The following is a 12381-nucleotide window of genomic DNA, read 5'->3' as shown; positions in this document are numbered from 1 at the left end:
TGGTTTGACTTGGGGTCATTGACCCCTAATGGGGGGCGTATATGGGCGAATGAACACAGGTGAAGCCGTGCCACAGAGCTGAGGTCACTTGGCCCTGTTGTGTTACTGTACAAAAACATGTTTGCTCTTTGAGAATCAGCTCTTATCAAAGTGCTAAATGGTATAAGGTTGAACACTGACTTGTGAAAGGTGTCAGTTCTTGTCTCGTTGGATCTCAGCGCGGCGTTGAGCAGGTTGCAAACATGGGTAGGACTCAATGGAACAGTTCTTAAATGGTTCAGCTCCAACCTGGAGGAAAGGAGTTATTTCGTAACCATCTGAAGTTTTCAATCTCATTCAATGGCAATGACCTATGGGGTCCTCTAAGGGTCAGTTATTGGACCCCTCCTGTTCAACCTGTATATGCTACCCTTGGGTCAAATTCTTCAGAACTTTAATTTTGACTATCATAGCTATGCACATGACACACAGTTACTGTATATCTAGCAGTGTCTCCAGATGACCACAGTTCAATTGAGGTGTTGTGTTGCTGTCTATAACAAATGAATAACTGGATGAACCAAAACTTCCTTCAATTATCCTTCCGTCCATTTTCTGTACCGCTTATCCTCACTAGGGTCACGGGCGTGCTGGAGCCTATCCCAGTTATCTTCGGGCGAGAGGCGGGGTACACCCTGAACTGGTCGCCAGCCAATCAAAGGCACATATAAACAAACAACCATTCGCACTCACATTCACACCTACGGGGAATTTAGAGACTTCAATTAACCTGGCATGTGTGTTTTTTTTTTGGGGGGGGGGGGAGGAGGAAACCGGAATGCCCGGAGAAAACCCACGCAGGCACAGGGAGAACATGCAAACTCCACACAGGCGGGGCCGGGGATTGAACCCCGGTCCTCAGAACTGTGAGGCAGATTTGCTAACCAGTTATCCAACGTGCCGCCTTCCTTCAATTAAACCACAACAAAACTGAGGTAATTGTTTTTGGCAGTAAAGAAAAGAGTATGGCTTTTAGTAAAGACCTGGAGTCACTCTCTTTAAAACCAAAAGACAAAGTCTGAAACCGTCGTGTGCTGATTGATTCCGATCTGACGTTCACCCGTCAAATCAATAACGAAAAGAGCCTTCTAGCAGCTGAAGAACATAGAACAGGCTTACATCATCTTTATTTGCCAAGTATGTCCAAAAAACACACAAGGAATTTGTCTCCGGTAGTTGGAGCCGCTCGAGTACGACAACAGACGGTCAATTGACAGAGAACACTTTGGAGACAGAAAGACATTGACAAAAAAAAAAACAGTCACTGAACAGTAAAGGGTTGCTAGTTATCTGGTAATGCCGGTACAATTTAATTTATTTATTTATTGACAATTGTACAAAAAGACGCAGAGTCCTCTCGCACTTATGGCACTTTGAATGACTAATATAGCAATAGTCAGGTGCAATGACCATTGTGCTTAGGGCGCCGAGACTTTAAGGAATGTATGCGGTTTAAAGTGACTAGTAGCGCGATAATCTGGGACAATGTTGATTGTGCAAATGTTGCAGATACTCCTTAGTCAGTGTGCAAGTGGGGCAGATGCTACTCTGGCATGAGAGCCAGTATTGGTCAACAACAGATATGCAAATAGTGCAGCGGTGAGTGCACGAGTAATATATAATTGGCCCGACAGAAATGTGACAACAAACTCAAGACAAAAACATTGGCAGCATGAATTGTAGGTTAGCTGTTTAAGAAGTTGATGGCAAGAGGGAAGAAGCTGTTGGAATGTCTGCTAGTTCTAGTTTGCATTGATCGGTAGGGCCTACCTGAGGGAAGGAGCCGGAAGAGCCGGTGACCGGGATGCGGAGGGTCCGAGAGGATTTTGCACGCTCTTGTCTTAGGTCTGGCAGCGTGCAAGTCCTCAAGGGTGGGTAGGGGGGTACCGACAATCCTTTCAGCAGTTCTGATTGTCCGTTGCAGTCGGAGTTTGTCCTTTTTTGTCGCAGCACCAAACCAGACTGTGATAGAAGAACACAGGACCGATTCGATGACCGCTGTGTAGAACTGCCTCAGCAGCTCCCGTGGCAGGCCGTTTTTCCTCAGAAGCCGCAGGAAGTACATCCTCTGCTGGGCCTTTTTGAGGACGGAGTTGATGTTGGTCGCCCACTTCAGGTCCTGAGAGACTGTAATTCCCAGGAACTTGAAGGTCTCGACGGCAGCTGGACAGCGTGAGGAGCAGCTGTGGCGAAGGATGCCTCCTGGAGTCCACGATCATCTCTACAGTCTTGAGCGTGTTCAGCTCCAGGTTGTGTCGGCCGCACCGCAGCTCCAGCCGCTCCACTTCCTGTCGATATGCAGACTCGTCACTGTCCTTGATGAGGCCAATGACAGTGGTGTCATCTGCAGACTTCAGGTGTTTGACAGCCAAGTGCGTTGAGGTGCAGTCGTTCGTGTAGAGAGGCAAGAACAGCGGAGAGAGGACACAACCTTGGGGCGCCCCAGTGCTGATGCTGCATGTGGATGAGGTGACCTCCCCCAGCCTCACCTGCTGTGTCCTGCCCGTCAGGAAGCTGTAAATCCACTGGCAGATGGCAGGTGAGACGCTGAGCTGGAGAAGCTTGGATGAAAGGAGTTCAGGGATGATGGTGTTGAACGCTGAGCTGAAGTCCACGAACAGGATCCTCGCGTAGGTCCCTGCACTGTCGAGGTGTTCTAGAATGAAGTGCGGTCCCATGTTGACTGCATCATCCGCAGACCTGTTCGCTCGGTAGGCAAACTGGAGGGGGTCCAGCAGGGGACCTGTGACGCTCTTGAGGTGGTCCAGTACGAGACGTTCAAAGGACTTCATGACCACAGATGTCAAGGCGACAGGCCTGTAGTCATTTAGACCTGAAATTGTAGGTTTCTTGGGGACTGGAATGATGGTGGAGCGTTTGAAACCGGATGGAACTTCGCACAGTTCCAGAGATCTATTGAAGATCTGAGTGAAGACTGGCGCGAGCTGGTCCGCGCAGACTTTGAGGCAGGATGAGGACACATGGTCTGGGCCTGCTGCTTTGTTCATCTTTTGTTGTTTGAAGATGCGTCTCACATCCTGTTCGTGGATGGTTAACGCAGAAGTCAGAGGTGTGATTGTGGTCGGTGATGTGGCTGGGTGGGTGTGGGGTGTGAAAGTGTCCTTTTCAAATCTGCAGTAGAAGGTATTCAAGTCGTTGGCTAGTGTACTATTGTTCTCAGTTTGGGGGGGATCGTCGCTTGTAATTTGTCAGTGATTGGAATGCATGCCAGACTAATTTAGAGTCGTTAGCGCTAAACTCTTTTTCCAACTTTGCTGCATAGTTTCTCTTCGCGATGTTAATTTCTTTAGTCAGCTGGTTTCTAGTGCGATTATACACGGCCCTGTTCCCGCTCTGATATGCGTCCTCCTTAGCTTGGCGAAGCTGCTTAAGTTTGGCAGTGAACCACGGCTTGTTGTTGTCGAAAGTGCGAAATGACTTTGTTGGTACACAAACCTCTTCACAGAAACTGATATAGGATGTGACAGTGTCCGTATATTCATCCAGGCTGCCAGCTGAATTTTCAAAGACACTCCAGTCTGTGCAGTCGAAACAGCTTTGAAGTTCCATCTTGGCTTCATTGGTCCACTTTTTCACTGTTTTCACTGTAGGCTTCGCGCATTTAAGTTATTTCCTTTACGTCGGTATTATCTGAATTAAGCAGTGATCAGACGAGCCCAGGGCAGCACGAGGTTTGGCACGGCATGCGTTTTTTAGCATAGTATAGCAGTGGTCCAGAATGCTATTTTCCCTGGTAGGACAGTCGATGTGCTGCTTGTATTTAAGGAGTTCGTGGTTGAGTTTAGCTTTGTTAAAGTCCCCGAGAATAATGAGGGGTGAGTCCGGGTGTTTTTTTTTTTATTTCGTTGACTTGTTCAGCGAGCATTAGCAGGGCATTCGTGTTAGCTTGAGGCGGGATGTACGCTCCAGCGAGGATGAATGATGCGAACTCACGCGGTGAGTAGAATGGCTTACAGTTCAAAAACAGCGACTCCAAATGTGGGCTGCAGTGTGTGCTGAGCTCCGTGACTTTTGTTTTCCCCGATAACTCCGCGATGCAGTCCGCTCGGTGAAGATGGAAACCCGGAAGCATGACAGCGCCATCGGGTACAGCCTCACAAAGCCAAGTCTCCGTAAAGCACATGGCGGCGGAACGTCCAAAGTCTTTACTGGTCTTTATCAGGAGATGAATCTCGTCCATTTTGTTGGGTAGGGAGCGTATATTCGCGAGGTGGATCGACGGGAACGCCAATCTGTGTCCTCTCTTGCGGAGTTTCACCTGGATGCCGGCTCGCTTCCCTGTGTGGCGTCGCCTGTGCCTCCATGTACCGAAAACCGCGGACGCCGCTCCGGTGAGGAATTTGGGGAAAAAACTGAGCGGAGTTGCGAAAGTTGGTGAAAGAAAGTCCGGAGTCGCCTCCTTTATGTTTAGCAAGTCTCCCAAGCACTCCGGTTTCCTCCCACATCCCAAAAACATGCATGGAAGGTTAACTGAAGTCTCCAAATTGCCCGTAGGTGGGAATGTGAGCGCGAATGGTTGTTTGTTTGTATGTGCTCTGCGATTGGCTGGCAACCAGTTCAGGGTGTAGCCCGCCTCCTGCCCGATGATTGCTGGGATAGGCTCCAGCGCGTCCGCGACCCTAATGCGGAGAAGCGGTTCAGAAAATGGATGGATGGATAAAATAGTCAAACAGACAATGACTGCTTGCCTTGCATGGCTAACAGAAGCCAAGATGCTAACAATTCTTCATGCTTGTCCCCAACGTGAAAAACTAAATCAGCCGAAGACGAGACAGAGATAACTATGAGCCGGTCAAAAGGTAACTTCGTATATGCGTGTGCATGTGTGTTTGTGTGTGTGTACTGATGTCCCCGTGGCGTGCTAGCCAGCTAGCGAGTTAGCCCGAGGCCCAACACTAGCCGTGAGCCGGACGGGACGTCGTCGTCTTAGCTGCTCCGCCTCCTCTTTCTTGTCATGTGATCACCTTCTCGGAGGTGATTGGCCACCGATGTCGAAGTTAAGCGCTAACTGCTAACCCTTCCGCTGTCTTGTCCTCAGCGTGGCATCGGCGATGCACTCGGACACGCCCGACCGCTACGAACGCCTCACGTCCGTCTCCAGCTCCGTGGACCTTGAACAGCGTGACAACGTGAGATTCCTTCCTTCCTTCTGTCCTCTCCTCTCCTCTCCTCTACTCTCCTCTACTCTACTCTACTCTCCTCAGCTACCATGCTAAGCTACAGGTAAGAAGTCAGCACATGTGTTTGTTAGTCATCGTCACGGTGACGTGTTGTGGAGCGGTCACCGTGGTGAAGGCTCAGCAGGTTTTGGTTTTAATCCGTGGGACGCTGTAGGTAATGCTAATGCTCATCCACTTAAACAGTGAGCAGGTCAGATGTCAGCCTTGGAGGCTCTGCCCACTCAGACAACATGTTTAGTCTTTGCAGGAACAGTAAGTGACACTGGATAACCTGGTTAAGTTGTTCGCGTCTGGGTTTTTAAAAAAAAACATTTTTTTTACCTGATCCACTACTTATTCACATTTTTTTACCCGATCCACCGCTGTGTCGCATTTTTTTGACCCGGTCCGCCACTTATTCACATATGTTTTACCCGATCGACCGCTTATATGCATTTTTTTTTACACAATCTCCTGTTTATTTGCTTCTTTTTTTTTTTTTTTCTACCCGAGCCACCGCTTATTTGCATTATTTTTTTTACCCGCTCCACCTCTTCTTTGCATTTTTGGGACCCGATCCCCCTCTCATTCATAATTTTCTTTACCTGATCTCCTGCTTATTTGCATTTTTTTTTACCCGATCCACCACTCGTTTGCATAATTATTTTTACCCGATCCACCACTTGTTTGCATTATTTTTGGAGCCGATCCCCTGTGTCCACTCAGACAACATGAGAATGTTTCGTCTTTGGTGGAATAAGAAGTGAGACAGAATTGCCTTGTTGTTTTTTTGTTTTGTTTGTTTTTTTAAGCAGGTAACCTCCTAATTCCTTTGGACTGCAAATTGATTTGGAGATGAGCTGGCACAAGCATGTAGAAAGTATTTGCACAAAGATACACCAGAGAATACACTTTTGTGTGGCTCCAACTTCCAGAGACTCATTCCAATAAATGGCCAATAAAACTGATTCTGATTTGTTTTATCAGTTTATTTTTGAAAGGGGACAATGCAATTTCATAAAACACATGAACTACACATGGTTAAAAAAGCCAGAATTAGCCAGAAGGCTAGTTTTCATCTGTAGTCCCCTGGCCATGATGTAAAAAAGCAGTAGAATACATCTACAAGACAATATAATACAGGATACATAATCAAACTATACTATTAAGAGAGAATAAAACCATATTTTTTTTTATCATAACAGAAAAACAACATAACCTACTTGTCTTTTAGTGTTGGCAGCTATAGGTGTCAACTAGCCACATTTTCATTTTTTTTTTTTTGTGAAGGCCTTGTATGTTGTAAGCAGTTTAACCTCCTTCCACTCACCAGCGCTCCTCACTGACCAGGCTGACTTACTGAAAGTGCTCCTGCGCAGAGGAATGAGACAGTCACCTCTGACAGAGCCTCGAGTGACACGCTCAGAGCTGTTTCTTTGGCTGATGACTGTATTTTTTTTAAATTGCACAGTGATGATCGTGCCTTGGTTTTTTATCCATCACTTTAATTACTTGTTTGTACAAAACTTCCAATAGATTTTTTGCATTCAATTTTTTGCAATTAGCCTGGGACCAACTGGTCCCAGGCTAATTGTGATTTTAAGAAGACTCAGGGTATTTGGCGAAAGTCAAGCTGTCATGTTGATTTCTTTTATAGCGCAAGTCTAGAATCTATAATGAGATATGCAATCGCCAGCTAAAAATCAGATGTTTAGATTATTAAAACTCGCCGGGAAGGTTGTGGTACGTGTACTCTGAAAACTGCTCTGATAATATTTGAACAACAGACAGTGAAAGAAGCCCAAAAAGTCTTGTCGGACCCCTGCATGTTCTGATCTGTGAGTATAAACATTTCAAATGTGGCCCTTGGTGCAAGGCACCACTATGCAAATACAATAGATATAAAAACTCGTTTGTACGTCAGTTAATTGAGTTAATTAACATGAACGACCGACAGGACGAGGTGTGGACAGCATTTTGAGTCTCCTAACAAACAGAAACCCTGAACCTTGTTTTTGTTGTTTTGTCGTTGCAGGGCTTCTGCTCCTGGCTGACGGCCATCTTTCGAATTAAGTGAGTCCGCGTGGAGTTTCTCCATTTACAAACATTCCTTTGGTAGCTCTGCCATTCCCCGTTGCGGCAGCGGCGGGCAGCCATCATCTGACGTGTGCCATCGCTCGCAGGGACGAGGAGATCCGCGAGAAGTGCGGCGAGGACGCGGTGCACTACCTGTCCTTCCAGCGGCACATCATCGGCCTCCTGGTGGTGGTCGGCGTCCTCTCCGTCGGCATCGTGCTACCCGTCAACTTCTCGGGAGACCTGCTGGGTGAGACCCCCTGCACTTGGGTGTGCAACTTGACATTTGTACAATTGCAGCTCTGCTAATCTGGTTAGCTACGTGCTAACAAATAGAGGGGCGACAAATCAAAACATCAAACATTCTCTCACAACTTCGTGGATGTACTAAATTGTTGTTGTTGTGGCGTGTTGTTTCACGTGGTGCCTTGCTTCGTCTCAACTTTTGCTAAGCACAACCTGCACGACACCTCGTTCTGGGTTAGATTCTTTTTTTTAAATCCAAAATACCTTTACATAAACGAGGAAGACTTTTATTTATGACATTAAATCGGTGCAATGTGCAGACTCTGCACCAGCCTTACCGAGGTATTGCGTTGATTTTGCAATACCAATATCTTGAATATTCTAGAAAGGGTTACGATAATGATAAATTGTTCAACCCTATCATGAAAGCAGACTTTTATGGGCAGGTTGGAAACTTTTGACTAGAGGGGCAACAATTAAATCGATTAATTGACAACTAATCAATTCTCAAATTTATCAACAACTATTTTGAGACCCCCCCTCCTTGAGCCGTCACCTTATCGTGGTGGAGGGCTTTGTGTGTCCCAATGATCCTAGGAGCTAAGTTGTCTGGGTCTTTATGCCCCTGGCAGGGTCACCCATGGCTAACAGGTCCTAGGTGAGGGACCAGACAAAGTACGGCTCCAAAAACCCCTATGACGAGTACAATTAATGGGTTCAGGTTTCCCTTGCCCGGATGCGGGCACTCTCTGGAACCAGGCCTGGAGGTGGGGCTCGAAGGCGAGCGCCTGGTGGCCGGGCCTGCACCCATGGGGCCCGGCCTGGCACAGCCCGAAAGGGTAACGTGGGTCACCCTTCCCGTGGGCTCACCACCTGTGGGAGGGGCCATAGGGGTCAGGTGCAGTGCGAGCTTGGCGGTGGCCGAAGGCGGGGACTTTGGCGATCCGATCCCCGGCTACAGAAGCTGGCTCTAGGGACGTGGAATGTCACCTCTCTGGCAGGGAAGGAGGCCGAGCTGGTGTGTGAGGTCGAGAAGTTCCAACTAGATATAGTCGGACTCGCCTCCACGCACAGCTTGGGCTCTGGTACCAGTCCTCTCGAGAGGGGTTGGACTCTCTTCCACTCTGGAGTCGCCCACGGTGAGAGGCGCCGAGCAGGTGTGGGTATACTTATTGCTCTCCGGTTTGGCGCCTTTACGTTGGGGTTCACCCCGGTGGACGAGAGTCTAGCCTCCCTCCGCCTTCGGGTGGGGGGACGGGTCCTGACTGTTGTTTGTGCCTATGCACCAAACAGCAGTTCAGAGTACCCACCCTTTTTGGAGTCCTTGGAGGGGGTGCTGGAGAGCGCTCCCGCTGGGGACTCCATCGTTCTGCTGGGGGACTTCAATGCTCATGTGGCCAATGACAGTGAGACCTGGAAGGGCGTGATTGGGAGGAACGCCCCCCCCGATCAGGACCCAAGCGGTGTTCTGTTATTGGACTTCTGTGCTCATCACGGATTGTCCATAACGAACACCATGTTCAAGCATAATGGTGTCCACACATGCACTTGGCACCAGGACACCCTAGGTTGCAGTTCGATGATCGACTTTGTGGTCGTGTCATTGGACTTGCGGCCGGGTAAAGAGAGGGGCGGAGCTGTCAACTGATCACCACCTGGTGGTGAGTTGGCTCCGATGGTGGGGGAAGATGCCGGTCCGACGTGGCAGGACCAAACGTATTGTGAGGGTCTACTAGGAACGTCTGGCGGAATTCCCTGTCAGAAGGAGGTTCAACTCCCACCTCCGACAGAACATTGCTCATATTCCGGGTAGACGGGGGGACATCGAGTCCGAGTGGACCGTGTTCCGCGCCTCCATTGCTGAGGCGGCCGACCGCAGCTATGGCCGTAAGGTGGTCGGTGCCTGTCGTGGCGGCAATCCCCGAACCCGTTGGTGGACACCAACGGTGAGGGATGCCGTCAAGCTCTAGAAGGAGTCCTATCGGGCCTTTTTGGCCTGTGGGACTCCTGAGGCAGCTGATGGGTATCGGCTGGCCAAGCGGAATGCAGCTTTGGTGGTCGCTGAAGCAAAAACTCGGGCATGGGAGGAAGTTTGGTGATGAAGTTTGGTGATCCATGATGATGGATGATTTGTGGATAACGAGGTGGTTTACAAGACACAAGCTGGGTTTGCATGCAGACTTTTTTGTCATTCCAAATGAAATTGTTCCGATTGAAGATCTCTGGTCTGTTTACATGTGATCTATTCCGTACTGTATACATGTGCATTACGTTTAATTGGAACAGCTGTTTTATAGAAGTGTGACATGCACACATCGATGTATACATCACATCATTTATCAAGCTGGAGGTCAGTTGCAATTTTAATTTTATTTTTTTCCACTTTTATCAATGCAACAGCTTGATAAAAAACAAGATACAAGTAGTTAAAAGCAAGACCTCGGTCGCAGGGCAGCTCTGGTTTGAAGCCGCCATAGTTTCAAGTGCGTAAACGACAACGTTTCCACGCATTTATATCAAGACAGAGCATGTGCAGACAGAACACAGTCTGACTATTCCGATTGTCTCCGTTTACATGACTTTCGATCGGTTGAGAGAGAGAAATATTCCACCCCTGTGAAACTGAACAAAATTTTGTTCGGATTTGGGCTGTTTATTCCGATTGAGGTGTTTAATCATTCATTCATTCTCTTCTGCTTATCCGAGGCCGGGTCGCGGGGGCAGCAGCTTAATTGGGGAAGCCCAGACTTCTCTCACCTCAGCCACTTCATCCAGCTCTGCCGGGGGGAACCCGAGGTGTTCCCAGGCCAGCCAGGAGACCTAGTCTGTCCAGCGTGTCCTGGGTCATCCCCGGGGCCTTCTCCCGGTGGCACATGCTCGGAACACCTCACCAGGGAGGCATCCATGGGGCAGCCTAATCAGATGCCCGAGCCACCTCATCTGGCTCCTCTCTATGTGGAGGAGCAGCGGCTCGACCTTGAGCCCCTCCCGGATGACCGAGATTCTCACCCTATCTCTAACGAAGAGCCCAGACACCCTGCGAAAGAAGCTCATTTCGGCCGCTTGTATCCGTGATTTTGTTCTTTCGGTCACGACCCACAGCTCGTGACCATAGGGGAGGGTAGGAACAGAGATTGACCACTAAATCGAGAATCCTTCTTCACCACAACAGACCGATACAGAGTCCGTAGCACTGCACATGCTGCACCGATTCACCTGTCGATCTCCCACTGCATTTTTCCCTCACGTGTGAACAAGACCCTGAGATACTTGTATTCCTCCACTTGGGGCAGGAACTCATTCCCGACCCGGAGAAAGAACTCCACCCTTTTCTGACTGGGGTGGTCTCAGATTTGGAGGTACTGCTTCTCATCCCTGCTGCTTCATAATCGGCTGCAAATCGCTCCAGCGAGAGTGGCAGATCGCGGCGAAGCCATCAGAAACACATCATCTGCCAAAAGCAGAGACGTAATACTGATGTCACCAAACCGGACCCCTTCTACGCCTTGGCTGCACCTAGAAATTCTGTCCATAAGAATCAGTGACAAAGGACAGCTTTGGCGGAGTCCAACACTCACGGGAAACAAATCCAGCAATGCGGACCAAACTCTGACACCGGTCGTACACGGACCGAAAAGCCCTTATTAAGGGGTTCGGTACCCCATAGTCCACAAAGCACATTCACCATGAGGACCCTGCTGAGGGTGAACATCTGGTCCATTGTTCTACAGCCAGGACAAAAAACACACTGCTCCTCCTGAATCTGAGGTTTGTTGGAGAAGGTGAGCTCGGAAGCTCACCAGACACGTGCATCGGCACGTATGATAGTTGCGTCACTCTCAATTACACTAAGGGGACTCCTTAATTTTTGCATATACTTATGGGTTGACCGTAGGCTAGCTGAGGTCAAAAGGGGGAATTGTAATATTCACCATAGAATTCTCAAATTATTAATTGTCATATCATTAACAGATTTTGTCTTCAGTGTCATATTATCCATTTTCATATTGCCTCTAGAATTGTCATATTGTCCTCATATCTTGTATTCAGTATGGCTTGTTTAAAACCAGAGGCCTTAATTAACCGTGGCTGGTCGATGACCGCTTGTGCTAGGTGCTTGCAGCTGCCGGTTTGCATAAATTTGTTTACAGGAAGCGGGCAAAGGGGAAGAGCTACAGAATGTTCCAAGCTGACAATCAGAGGAAAAACAACTCATCATTCTCCTGGCCCAACCGATGAGAATCAGGGAGGCAGCGGGTCACGATGAACGAGGAGGGGGGAGGCTGCCGAGTGAGGCAAGCCAGCTACTAGAGGAACACCTCCCTCCCTGTGCTTGTGTTGTAAACTATATATTGTAAGGGGACGAAGGGAATGGCGCTCTTTTCCTTCTCAAATCTTCATAGCGGCGGTGAGTTCAGTGGCAGGGAGAGGGAAAACGGCCCGGAATTCTGACCTTTGTACCTTGCTGAGCACCTGATATATAAAACGGATCAATTTGCAACCTGTGTGAGTTATTTGAGTTAATTACCTTTCCTAAGAGAAAACGAATATGCCTGGTGAGTGGAGCAGTAATTTATTAATTTGTAATTTGGGGCTTTGGCCCCGGGTGATAGGATATAACGCTCGCTTCTATAGGCAATATGAAAATGGATGATATGACACTGAATACAAAATCTGTGGATGATATGACAATAGATAATATGAGAATTCTATGGTTAATATTCAAGGTTCGACTTCCCGACGGACCCTCCTTTCCAGAACCCCTGAATAGACTTTACCAGGGAGGCTGAGGAGTGTGATCCCCCTATAGTTGGAACACACCCTATGGTCCCACTTCTTA

General features: G+C 48.4%; 1 protein-coding gene across 8 annotated transcripts in view; it reads left to right on the top strand.

Moving 5' to 3' along the window:
* LOC133403958 (CSC1-like protein 2) overlaps positions 1–12381 on the top strand; it is a 38393-nt gene that overhangs the window by 2738 nt on the left and 23274 nt on the right. For 5 of the 8 annotated variants that reach the window (XM_061679446.1, XM_061679443.1, XM_061679440.1 and 2 more), the window contains exons 4-7: positions 4821–4859; positions 5099–5189; positions 7255–7292; positions 7403–7545. In XM_061679446.1, coding sequence (XP_061535430.1) covers positions 4821–4859; positions 5099–5189; positions 7255–7292; positions 7403–7545 — 311 coding nt within the window. Of the gene's footprint in view, positions 1–4820; positions 4860–5098; positions 5190–7254; positions 7293–7402; positions 7546–9576; positions 11950–12381 lie in introns of those variants that run through there. The other 3 variants (XM_061679444.1, XM_061679442.1, XM_061679445.1) reach the window with 2 other exon arrangements.

This window comes from Phycodurus eques, chromosome 6 (assembly GCF_024500275.1).
Source record: "Phycodurus eques isolate BA_2022a chromosome 6, UOR_Pequ_1.1, whole genome shotgun sequence".
Classification (NCBI taxonomy): Eukaryota; Metazoa; Chordata; class Actinopteri; order Syngnathiformes; family Syngnathidae; genus Phycodurus; species Phycodurus eques.
This window is presented reverse-complemented; position numbering and strand designations above follow the sequence as displayed.